Source organism: Poecilia reticulata, chromosome 3 (assembly GCF_904066995.2).
Source record: "Poecilia reticulata chromosome 3, P_reticulata-male-v2, whole genome shotgun sequence".
Taxonomy (NCBI): Eukaryota; Metazoa; Chordata; class Actinopteri; order Cyprinodontiformes; family Poeciliidae; genus Poecilia; species Poecilia reticulata.
Genome location: NC_088832.1, coordinates 21,616,530 through 21,629,639, shown reverse-complemented (window position 1 = coordinate 21,629,639; position 13,110 = coordinate 21,616,530). Strand labels below are relative to the sequence as shown.

At 38.1% G+C, this 13,110-nt stretch overlaps 1 protein-coding gene across 2 annotated transcripts in view; it reads left to right on the top strand.

Moving 5' to 3' along the window:
- Positions 1-13,110, top strand: part of kiaa1549lb (KIAA1549-like b) — a 62,678-nt gene that overhangs the window by 37,057 nt on the left and 12,511 nt on the right. For both annotated transcript variants that reach the window (XM_081605225.1, XM_008405887.3), the window contains exons 8-14: positions 4,000-4,059; positions 5,899-6,050; positions 6,439-6,610; positions 7,614-7,777; positions 8,775-8,810; positions 10,287-10,477; positions 12,738-12,868. In XM_081605225.1, coding sequence (XP_081461351.1) covers positions 4,000-4,059; positions 5,899-6,050; positions 6,439-6,610; positions 7,614-7,777; positions 8,775-8,810; positions 10,287-10,477; positions 12,738-12,868 — 906 coding nt within the window. The remainder of the gene's footprint in view (positions 1-3,999; positions 4,060-5,898; positions 6,051-6,438; positions 6,611-7,613; positions 7,778-8,774; positions 8,811-10,286; positions 10,478-12,737; positions 12,869-13,110) is intronic.

The following is a 13,110-nucleotide window of genomic DNA, read 5'->3' as shown; positions in this document are numbered from 1 at the left end:
GAAAAAGTCTTTATGGGACTTTTTCCATAAAGGGAAAAAGTCCCTTTATGCAACCTTATAAGGTAGCAACCTTATCAAGGTTGCTACCTTGATAAGCTATTCAGATTTTATATCACAAACTCTGTAGATTTGGAAGGATAAAGAGAGGCTTGCTTTTCAGGTGCATTTCTTGCAAAAAACATTATGTTGGGATTCAATTAAAACTTTAATCGAGTTAATTTCAAGGTCTGTAATTAATCGCACTTAATCACATTTTAATAGAAAGCTATATGTTCACAAAATAAGCAACATTTTCAATTCAAAAACCCTTTTTACTGTTAAATCATTGAATGAATTGACATATGAGCACAAGTGTTCAAGTGTTTCAGGATCCGATGATAATTCATGCAAATTCTTCAAAGAAATACTTCTTTTGAAATGTGGACTGTGGGCTCTAGCGTTGGGATGTCTGTGCTTGTTGCAGCATGCGCTACGTTGCGATTATATTGTGGATGCTCTGACGCCGTTTTCCCCACTTGCAAACAACAATAGTCTTTTCCAGCATCCTATCAAACAGCAAAAATTAACCCTCAAAGGGCCAAGAAAAGTGGGTTGGTAGTCCACTGCTACTGTTTTCGGCCAGAACCTTTGCATAAAAAACAAAAAAACAAAGAACAAAACCCTGACGCAGATAATTATGTTAATACTTTTAACACGTTGAAATCTATGTGATTAATTAATTGAAATTAATGCACTGAAGTCCCCACTGTAAAGAAGTCAGTCTGCCAAACATTTTTTCTTAAATGAACCTACTCTGATTAGGCTCTAAGGTTTCCCATCATGAAACTGAACTGCTTATAGTTTGTCCTCATTTGTGGTAAAATGTAATCCTGTATTTATAAGTTGGCCTGATAAACTAAAACATATCTCAAGATAATATAAAGTTGCAAAGATACAATGTAGGCCACTACAGGTGTCTGCGGTTTGAACTACACCTTTTTAATTGTCTGTTTGAGAAAGGTGTGCTGTTTTCCTCTGTGCTGCCTGTATTCCCCCAGCTTTTGCTTGATAAAACTGGGCTTTCGCTCTGTGTAGAATAACGCTCAAAATCACGAAGGACTTGATGCTGGAGACATTTGAGCAGCATGAGTCACAACCGAGACTCGCTTTTCTGTTATACCTTGCGGCTGATCACAGCCTTGAGAGCATTTTTTTCTGCCTCTGGCAACAGCCAGCACTTGGAGCAATGTGTCTGTCACATTCCTGTGACAGATGTGATACTTCGAAAAAAATAAATAAAATGCCCTGAGATGCTGTCTTTAGAACTGAGACTTTTCACTGAGCACAGCAGATGGGGAAATATGTGGAACTTCTGATTTAAGTCCAGTTGAAACCAATTTTTTGCCAACATCTAACAGGAGAAAATCAACAATGCTACAATTATTTGTCGTATAGTTGAAGGGGAAACTGTTGTGCAAAATTAGAATTTTTAACGGTTGAATATTTTTTACCACTTCACATTCATCATGATGCAAACCTCAGATACTGGCTTGCAACAGTCTAGGGTTGTGGTAAAAAAAAAAAAAAAAGAAAAGAAAAAAAGACAAGCTAATTTTGTCTTTTCATTCTTGATTCTGCTTCCAGGCAGAAAATCCATAAAGACAATGTTTCTGAGACTTTGTGACTTTGCCAAAACAGAACAAGAAAAATCCTTGATCCTGGATGCTTTTAGCATGCCCATCACATCCAGCTCCTATTTCTTTACATCAGGTTACAGTTGTTCTTTCTCAAACCACACATACAACAGTAAAGATGTAGAGAATTAAAAACAACATTGTACCATCATTTTGAGTAAACTGGAGGCTTGTTAAGACAACATCTTGCTGTTGGAAACATTATGCTGTAGATTGTAAAAGTTTGTTGAATGATTCATCCACTTGAATGATTTGGAGATAACTAGCTTTCCATTAAAATTAAAAAATCTACAAGATCCTAAAACTTAGACATATATAACCTTCACAAGTACACTATCAGAAGAAATACAAACTCATTTCACAAGAACTCTGAGTATATCTGTTAAAAAAAAATCTAAATCAAAAACATTTAGAGACAGTTATTTTAACTAAAAGAATGAATGACTCATGGGATATTTTCTAGCTTAACCTATATTGTATTGTTTTATTATTTCCCCTTCTCTCCAGAGCGAATAGATAACATTTGTCAGGATTGAGAAACAAGTTTATTTTTAATCGGTAATGTTAGTTTAAATAAAATGTGTTCATCTGGAAGCACTGTATTTGCAGCTGGTGTGTCCGTGGCAGAAACAGTTATGCTCGATTGCTACCAATCGCTACCGTGTCTTACTAAAAGTAATCTGGAGTTCATCACTTATCGTTTTACTGTCTTGGTTGCGTATTTTTCATCACAGTAGATATGTGATTTATTTGCGGATGGTGGATAAGCGGCTCAGCGTGGTAAATAAAATGTGGTTGCATAAGTTTTCCCTGACTTTATGAGATGAGTGTGTGGATCCTGCGGCGGAATAAAAGGGACAGACAAAACAAGAAGACAGATAATTTAAAAACATACGGAGTTTTCCAGTCTGAGAAGAACAGAAGGTTAGCATTTGTCGACAAAATTCAATCTTGAAATAATTTTTCTTATGATCTGAATTCATTTTTAGTGTATTTTCTGGTTAAATGAAGATAAATGGGATGTCTGATAGAGCCAAAATGAAGAACCTCTTTCGTTTATTTTTGTGCTTCGTTGGTGAAGTTAGGCTGAATGATTTGGTTAACTTACAGATCCATTTCGTTTTCCAAGCAAAGAGATGAAGACAAGCTCCCTTGAAACGCAGGAACTGACATAGAAAGAAACTCAAACACAAAATACTTTAGACAGATGTCATTTATTGTGCTTGTTTTTGCTGTACCTTAATGTTACCCTCTACATGGGTGGCGCAAGCATATTCTGGCAGACATTGCTCCCTCATTTCAAAGGCAATTATTGCAGCAGATAATAAACAGTGGTTGATTTTCCACCACCCTGAACTCTGGTCCTACAGAACAGACCTGGGATCTCACAAGACTCAAAAGTGCTGCAGCTCTGTGTTGCTGTGTGACTCTTGTGTAAGCTGGATTGCACGTTTCAGCTCTTTTACTCCCTCGCCACTCTTCATCTATTTCTCTCAAGAACATGAGTAAAGCTGCAGGGACATTTTTTTGTCTGCAATTTAAAAAACAGTTATAGGTGGGCAATGAATTATTGTTTAAAAAATTGTTTCACGGATCAAAATATATATTTTTGCGTTTTTTTTAAGTGTCCCAAAGCCCTTCAATAGTTCATTCTCCCGCCGCCTATTGTAAACAGTTTGATTTGAATGCTTGTCTCTGATGATCCAACTAAGCTTGCCCAAAGCAGATTTTGCTGACAGTTTTTCCGACCTATCTGTTACCATTGCTCTCCTTCTTCTCACCCTTTCGCCCCCCGCCCATCTCCCCCTGACACGCCTGAGTGTGCACTTATGCAAGTCTGCTTTAAGAGGCCACTGATGCAGCATTTCCCCCTCAAACACCGCTGTGCCAAGCCCCCCCGGCCCGCGGCACAGGAGCTTAATCAGGCAGGAAATACATGTAAGAGAATACAGAGACAACCAGAACTCACACGGCTTTAAGCACGTCGTCTCTTCTCTATTTGTCTGGCATTCGGAGATAACGAGGCTTTGAACAGATATCTCAACCACAGACAAGAAAAAAAAAAATGTGGAAAAGTGTAAACTGTTGCCTACCCTTGTGATGTTTCTGGAAATTTTGACAAGACTCTTTCTCAAATACAAAATATGTGTCAACCTTCTCATCTCAGAGACGGGGTAATCAAAGCCATTGGAATTATTCTAAATGTTTCCTTTTAATCACTCAAATCAAAGATGGCATGAGAAAAGCTTTATAAAGTCAAAGTGCACAAGATGAAAGCTTGAAAAGAGGACGTGACTTTTATGAGAACGTTTCTTTGTCTTTGCAGCACTTGAATACCACAATCTGAACACGTCTGTTGAAACCAGAGACTTCTGGGTAGTCACAGGTAAGCATGTCATTGCTCTAATTGGGTAAAGGGAAACAAAAATCCTCTTCTGAAACTTTCTGAAGTATCTCAAAATGCATTTATCAGGCATGCGTTCATTATTGAAGTAATGTAGTAGTTATATGATGGAATCAAAGCATTATTTGTGAAAACTTGAGAAAAGTCTGCTTGCGTTCATCATATTTTCTTTCACTTTGGTCTTAGCAAGTTATACATACATTTGGCACATGCAGGTTTAAAGTCATCTTTTAAATTCAACAATGTTTCTGAAAGTGATAAGAATATTTTGGATTTTCCTAATAATATAATTACACGATGTAGCATACTTACAGGATATTTACATGAATTTTAACAAATGTAAAATTACATTTTTTTTATTTGATTATTTTAAATTTAATTATCTTTTGGGAGAGTGGTGCCTAATTTTCTATTGTATCTTCTGTTGATCCAAATTAACATTATCTGCTGAACAAAGAACAAACCTCAATGTTTGAATTCATACTTGTACGTTGGCTTCAGGTCTGAGTCTCTTAGATCAGATTTTATGGCTCTTAACCTGCACATGCTGCAATATTAGGCTGAGTCAATACAAGGTCAGCACCTCCGTAATGAGATTTACTCCCACTCAACAAGACATACAACCAGCAGAAATGCTTTTTCAGTTTTCGATAAAGTGGAGCACCTGTGTGGACGTTTCTTTCTTTTGTTTAGCACTAGTAAGGAAGGTAAACAAAAAAAACCAAATTTATTTTTCTGTGCCAGCTTGTCTTTTTTTGCTTGTTAGATCACATCAAATTCATACATTTCAACAGACCTTTGAGTATTAAATGATTAGATTTGAACATCGTTTGGTTTCTCAAAATATATGTTTGCTTAAAATCTTAAAATTCAAACACATATTATGCCAATTTTATACATTAATTTGGATTTTTTTATTTATTTTTTTGGTTACCACAACATGATTGTCTGGGAGAATATGGCCTCTGATCCACATAACCTCAGTCTTTGGAGATAAAGCTCAAATTTTCTTCTTTCTTTAAAACCCCTTGGTTGAATTTGGTAAGTGATTTTGATGATGATAATGAGAAAGTTTTCAGAGACTCAGATAATGCCAGAATAACTGGAAATGTTTATAATAGCATAAATCACATGTTATATGGCAACAAGTCAATGCATATTGGAACCTAAACATGGTTAAGATGACCTGTTAAGTTAAACTGAATATTAGAATGGGGAATTGAGGAATTAAGGCAGTTCTTTTGGCAAAACCAGGTCCAAAGCTGTCCTAGTAATGAGACATACCTAATAAAAAGTGTTTACTGATCCTGTTAAAATCTGCGGGTATCCATCTTGGACTGACCACAATTTGTTTGTGATGAACTGCCAATATTCCAGAAAGAGCACACTTTACAGGCAGTGTTTTGGTTTCTCTAAATGAGGTTTAACGGCTCTTTGAAGTTAAAAGGTCCAGTTTCCCAGCCGAACACACATTTGGGGTTTTGCTGTTGTCTTCTGTGATGCTGGAATCAAGACGTTTATGAAGCCTCCGCATGTCCTAATTCATAAGTTCTTTGCAGTGCTGTTTGAACGTTGTAAATTGTCGGGACGTAACACTTTTACTACCAGTTATTTTCCCCAAATGTGACAACACTCAACTTATTTTGCTTGTCCCCTTTAAGTTTTCTCTACACATTTTGGGCTGTATAAACCAAAAGGACGTGTCAACATTTCTTACCCTCTTCTTGTTCTTTTTTTCTTTTACTTTTTGCCCTCCAGAACAGTTTACTATCTGTCTTAACAACCATCTTTCCACTCTCTGCCTTACGACTGAACTTGCAGTGATCCAGGATGTCGATAATGCCAGCCTGGAGGGACAGTACCAAAGCTTTGCCAGTCTAATGGAGCAGCGTTTGGCAGACCTGTTTGTGTTGGCGGGGCAGCAGGGCACTCGTTTTAGACGAGCCACGACTGTGGGCAGCTTCACCGTCCAGGTACTAAAGCAGTGGGCATCAGCTTATTTTGTCTTCTCTGATATTTTACCAGACTGCCCCTGCGTGTTTATGAGAAGTCAGTGAAATGACATTGTTTATGTTGGCTTCTTTCAAATGCTATGAATATTTCATAAGGCGCACACTTTGATAAACGCTTTTATAACACTCGAGATGAGTAGTTGTGGTCCGTGCCTCATAATTAGGGAGCTCCTCAGCTCATCATTTACTAATTGCCCATCAGAAACAAGCCAGAGACCTTTCACTAAACAACTGCTCTTAACATTTCAGTTTAGTCATTTAAGCAGAATTGCACAAAAATGTAATTAACTGCTTAGCCTACTGCATCATTTCTGATGACTGTGGCGTAAGACGTGTTGTCTTCGACCAGATGGTGAGCATCCGCAGAGTGTCCGGGTTAAAGAATCCAGCAGAGATGACCTACTACATCCAGCATAATGGCATCCCTCTGTCTGGCACGTCAGCTGCCAAGGTCCTGAACACAGTGGACTCTCAGACCATGGCGCTCACCCTGGGCTACTTTGTCCAGGTGCAAGCAGAACGTAAGCACACTTCCTTTCTCCCTTGTTTGACCATAAAGAACTTTTTTTTAACACACCCTTCACAGTAAGGTAAATGAAAACACGTGATTCACCGTCGGCTTGGAAAGAGGAGCCGGCGCTGGGGGTGAAGGGCCCAGAGAAAAGGGGGGTTGCTCTGTAATCTCCTTGAAATGCTCCCAGTGGGACGGTGTTTGTTTAAGGCTGCAGATCTGCTCAACTCTAAGAGGGAAAGAGAAGTGGAGCAAGGGTGCGCACACGCAGCGTTTTCTTATAGATCGTAGCCTACAATAGCTGAATCAGGGCCTCTGTATATCAGATTGAGCTGCACGATGTCACTTGGCGAGGGCGACTAATGATCCTGCATGTTTTAGAATGTCGTCTTTTGTTATTGCTTTAAAATCTCCACCCTTATATAATCTTTGCACCTATTGTAATGTCCAGACTAGAAGCAACTGCTTTTTTCACACGTTTTGAAAACGCCGCGGCGACAATTATGTGGCCAATAATATGGATGTTTAACGTGAGACGAAAGAGCGAAAATGAAAGAGAGACTGAGGAAGTGTGTGACAAAGTCATTCTGAGGTTGTTCGATTCCAACACTGAAGAAGGCGACTTTACTAGTGTTGGCAGGGCAGGAAGATGAAGATAGCAGTCAGTGGTTGTTCCTGGTTGGCTGCCATATGTTATTTTGTCTTAAGCAGAAATGTTCAGAAAGATATTTAGTGCATATTTGTGCATAGTACTGAAATAAAAAAAGGTGTAAATAATGCTTTACCTAAAATGTTTCTGTGTAACATATTTCTGAATAAATATCTCATGCTACAACATGGCAGATACACAAGTGTGGCATATATATATATATATTCTTTTTAAAATTATTGAATGAGGCTGATATTCAGGTGTCCGGAATTTAGAGTAATTCACTTGTGGGCCAAATGTTTCAGTCGCAGTCCTTATAGTCTACTTAATTAAGAAACGGCAAAACATCTTTCTGCTTTTTCAGCTGTGGTCAAGAACCCTCCAAATAACCTCTGGATTATTGCTGCAGTTTTGGCCCCGATCTCAGTGGTAACACTCATCATTATCATCATCACAGCTGTGCTGTGCAAAAAGAACAAGAACGACTTTAAAGCTGACGCCATTGGTAACCTCAATCCCAGAGCCAAGGTAAGTTTCCCTCTATCAGTCCTTTACCTTTAGCTATGCAGTTAGTTCTATCAATTTCCATGCTCACTAAATATTATAATTATTTGTTGTTAGTCAGCTAAGAAAATGTGCTCTTTTGTGTTGTTGTGTTTTGTGTGTCAGTGTAAAACATCTACTGTTCATGGATCATATTATTAAATACCACACTAAATGATTTCTCCAAACCACCTTGGGCACAATAAATATCTGCAGTAATGAGTTTTTTTATTCCTGTGTGTCTGAGCCAATTGATGGAGATAATATTTGACGTCAGATGCTGTCTGACCAGTTTACCTTCCCGTCCATCCATGACATGTGTAACATTCATTTGAAGAGACTTTTTATTCCTCAAACTCTCAGTTTGAGTTGCACCATCGCTCCTTGACCCACCAATAAAATGTAGGCTATTCTGACAGCACAGTTATTGGCAGAAATGACAGTGCTGGCTGACAGCCAACCACATCAGAGAAACAACATTGGTTAGCTATTCGAATAGCAGATATTGTCACATTCACTACCGTGGTGAACCGTGATTACACTGGACTCACCACAGGATGTCTATAAAGCCCTCGGTTTGTTAAGTCCCCAAGCTGCTGCTCTTACACAACATTTCTCTTGACTTTCTAATCCTCAGTTGATGAATCATCACATAAATCTTGACTTCATGAGTGTAAATTGTACCCCTTTTCTGTCAGCTATTTTGTCCTTGTTTGGATACTGTGCAGTGTTAATGCACTGGTTTGCCATTCCAAATGTAACTCCATGCCTTGGTCTCGCTTTTCTCATTTATTACTTTTTAAAATAGTTCCAGGTGTCGCACATGACAGTTAATATGATTGATTTGAACCAAATAACCCAAACCCAATCACCTAAACTCTTTTAATCCTTTCAGTCTTTATTTGGGAGAATCTCAGATAATCTGGTAGCCAAACTTAGATCTCACTTTGCACCATTTTAACAGCCTCCTTTGTGTTTTCAGATGGCGTATCGGAGGGATGTGAGCTATTACCACCAGGTATCTATTACTCTGTAATTCTTCTCATTAGTAATCTGTGTTTTTGTTTCCAAGGCTCTGCTGCGCCTGCCGTGGGATTTGAATGGGATTCTGTTCAGAGAACACTGCTGATATAACTCAGTAAATCCAGCTGTGCTGATGAAAACCAAGGATATAACAGCACTTCAGAGTAACAAAGCTTTCAAAAAGTAATTTTCTGGGAAGCAAGGCTAATATTGTCCTTTCTTCTTATTGTAGCTGTCTCTAGATAGCAGGATTTAAAAGGTTAGGCCTCATAGAGCAACGGTGTTATGCAGGCTGTTTTAAGCAGAAAGATCTTTTCTGCCTGAGTACATGCAAATACTTATAGTGCTTTCACATTGAGATGATACACTTGTTTATCTTGTTTTGGTCTTTGCATATATCGGAGCAGACAAATTAAAATGCAGAGCGTAGCTAACGGCAGACCCCATCGCTTTCTCTGTTGATTCATTCATAGTGCAGTGAAATCTTATGCATTTAAACCAAAGCGGTGCTCAGATTCTAACTACAGAGCAGTTATCACACGCACATAGAGGAAGATCCTGTTATCTCGTTTTATAAAACAGAGACCACTAAAATCATTTTCATTAAACCTCACATGTGGTCTGCCAGGACATTTAAGATATTTCATTTTCAGAGTACACCGTGAATACTTGCTACGAAGGAATATGGAAGCAAAGGAAAGCTCTTGGAAAAAAATGCTCAAAGATAGTGACTCCTAAAATTTTAAAAAGACCCTCGCATTAAGCCCTCCGCAGTACGGAATGTGCAAACCGAACCCTTTCATCATGCTTACTTGTTAGTGCTTCCTCTTTAAAGACTAGCAACAGCAGCACTTTCAATAAAACTCTGAGTGTGTGTGCGTGTGTGTGTGAGTGTGCTAAAGAAGATGAACGTTCAACGGGAGTATAACACATTGATTTTGCAGTTTGGCCCGGCTGCTCTCGGGCAGTGATGTGTGTCAGACAATTTATGACTCCGGGATGACAGCAGTCGTAAATTTTTCAGCATATATTTGCGTGAGTGGTCTTCTATTCATAAGCATACCGATACCAAATTTTACACAAACTTGGTTTTACACTTTTATCTTGTCTTGCATTCTGCTGAGCTTAATCAGTGGGTTTCCACAAAGACCGATGTATCTCATCTTGTTGACTGCGGCTGTTTGGTATTTATTATTTAACCAGAGACAGGAAGAACATGAAGAAGAGTCACAGTTAAATCTGTGCTTATCTATTCAAAAGCGTGACGTGCGATAATCCCAGTTCCGCTTTTTAAATCCCTCTGACTTTTAAGGATGTACTTGGCAACTATGCCGAGATGCTTGTCTGCGGCGGACTCATACATATCTTTGCATTTTTTACACCGAACTGCATTTTCTGGGCAGAAGGGGGGAAATTAGTTATAAAAAACTCTCTCCTGTCACTCTTTATTCCTGCCTAACACGTCCATCAGCCAGTCCAGGGATTTGACTATGCCAAGCAGCACCTGGGCCAGCAGGGAGGAGATGAGGAGACGCTGCCTGTCAGTCAGGACACTTTAGTGATGTCCCTACAAATCCGGGACACATCACTGTCGCTAGAAAAGGCACTGCAACAAGACGGGACAGCCAACAAAAAAAGTCACACTGCTGACAAACACAAAAGGTAAGATACTCCCACTGTTCCTCTCTTCAAGCTATGATCTCTGTTACCCTTTTATTTTCCAAAACTGTGTCAAAGCTATAATGTTGAATATTATATCAACAGCTTTGCTTTAGCTTTCTGGGGAAAAAAAAGATGTCTTTCTCCTCCCTTTTTCCTTACTGTTGAAAAGAGGACACTGAAGCCTAAAAATATGTATTTTTTAAAAACGAAGATGAAGCAATACTTCAGTCTAGTCGGAAATATCATTTTGATTTGTGCATCGTTGCATATTGAGAGCATGGCCAAAGCAACTTGTGTTTTCAGTACCATGAGTTAAAAAGCTTTTATTAGTTATTTTTCTGTAGTGTAAAACTTTCTTTGAAACAAATATGTATTTTGCAACCTAGAAAATGCGGTATTGCAGTGGTAAACTAACGTCAAAAGCCGTTTGGCTGAATCAAAAATGAATGATGAAAAACAAGATAAGTTGTATATTTTTAAGTAGCCTAAACATTTTTCTTTAATTTTTTGATTTTGTACTAAATTTGGTATATAAAAGATACTTTTCAGCCCCTCAAAAATGTTGACCTTGAATTACTGCAACTCACCTACTTTTGACCTAAATTTGTGATTCTGGTATTGTTGATGGAAGAGGCTGGTAATGAGAGACAGATATTAAGAATAAATGAATAAATAAATAAATAAATAAAAAAAAAACAGAGAAATAAATATTGCCATTCAGAAAGAGATTTGTTGGGGGTTTAGCAAATGTATACAGCTGCTTATTGCCCCCCCACCAGGGGGCAGCCCTGTTTAAGATTAGTTATAAAAATGAGAACTCAAAGTTCACCGAATATTGTTTATTTATTTATTGTTTAGTATGTATTATGGTTGACATTAAGAGGTTGATACGTTTTTTTTTTATTCAAATTGATCAATTTTGTTTTTCTCAAGTAGCAGCTGTTGATACCAGGTTGTTCAGATGATACGTTAAAGTTTCTTAATTTCCTTTTTTGGTTTTATCTAAACAGCTGCAATATTTGACAAACATGCTAGTAAAAAAAAAATCCATGCATTCATACTTGGTGGATATAAAATCCTGCACTTCATTTGTCTTCTAATCACAATTTTCTTTCAGTGAAAGTGAACTACACGCCTCTGTTAGACTAACATTTCTTTGTGTCTTTCTCTCTGCAGCATTGCCTGCTTTAGAGTTTTTCATTGCTGTTATCAATTTTAACAGACTAATAGGGGTTAGAACATGATTCTTTGATCTCACAGCCAGTCTTGTAGTTTTTTTTTTTCAGCTAAGGACTGATTAGCTCTAAATCCAGCAAACACTACAGTGTTTGAAGTCATGGGAAGAAGTATGAATACAACAACTGTACAATTAATTTGCGAAGCAGTCGTGGCTCACTTTAGACATGAATGCACATTGTTAGAAACATACTCAACATATGCTCAACCATGCAATACGTAATGCGTATTGAACTATAGGTTGAAAAAACCTAATCTTGAACTCGCTGTAATTTTCTGACATATTTCTTCCAAGAAATTACAGAATTTTTTGCTGTTCTCTTAGAGTAATAAAAGTCATAATCTCTAAGGCTTTTAAAAATGTTGAAATTACCACATTTTCTCTTACTTTTATTCCAGGATTTGTTTGTTTCTCCAGCTATGTGACATAAATGAGTAATTAATATACAGAGGGAAGCTACTGGTCGTTGACACAGGCAGGGTTCAAATACCAACCTCAGGACATTTGCTGCATTCTCCATTCCCTCTCTCTGCTTGCTTTTTGCCTGACAAATGTGGATGAAGATGATCAGTGCCACAAAATATTAAACAATTAATTAATTCACACAAAAAAACCAAAACAAAACAGCGGTGTAATTTGGAGATAAGTTTCTTATTTTGCATTTTTTTTAGTTGCTTATAAAAACATACCTAAGATAAATGAATTTGACACAAGTGAAATGACATTTAGCTTTTTAAACATTACACGCAAAATGTTTGTGTAACAAGGAGATTTTTCTGTTTCATGCTGTTTAGCTTAAATCCAGCAAGACAGCTTGGCTGTGCAAGAAGTATTCTTTAAACATGCATAATAGTTTTGCAATTTATTTAATTTTGTTAAACACATTATAGTTAATGGACAAGAGCTTTAGTGGATATCGGGGAAAAGGTGAGGTTGTAAAAAAGGAAGGGATGACATAACCTGGCTGCCAGCCCAGCTTCCTGGGAACTTAACCGCCTTTCCTGTTGCTATGGTTACTTGCAGCAAGTTGCCAAGTGAAGACGGTTCCGTCATCAGCGACGAATCAGAGAAGCTGAATTCTAAGAGGGGCCTGACGGTGCCGAAAGTCACAGCGCAGCAGAAATCGACAAAGGAGGAGGCCCACAGGAGGGACGGTGAGAGTCGCACGTAGATGCAAATACAAACGAGTCATTTTATCGCTTCTTCGCTGGCAAGGTCAAGAGCTTAAAAAAAAAAAAAGCAAAGCAAAAAATATATTTTTCCCTTTTTGGATAAAGATGTTTGCACTGTCTAAGGTTTTCCATCGTACACCTGGTCAGTTAAAGGGAGTGCACTGGCACTGCAGCTTTTTGGTAGTCAGAAAGGTAACCACCCCTCCTCTGACCCCCCAGCACTA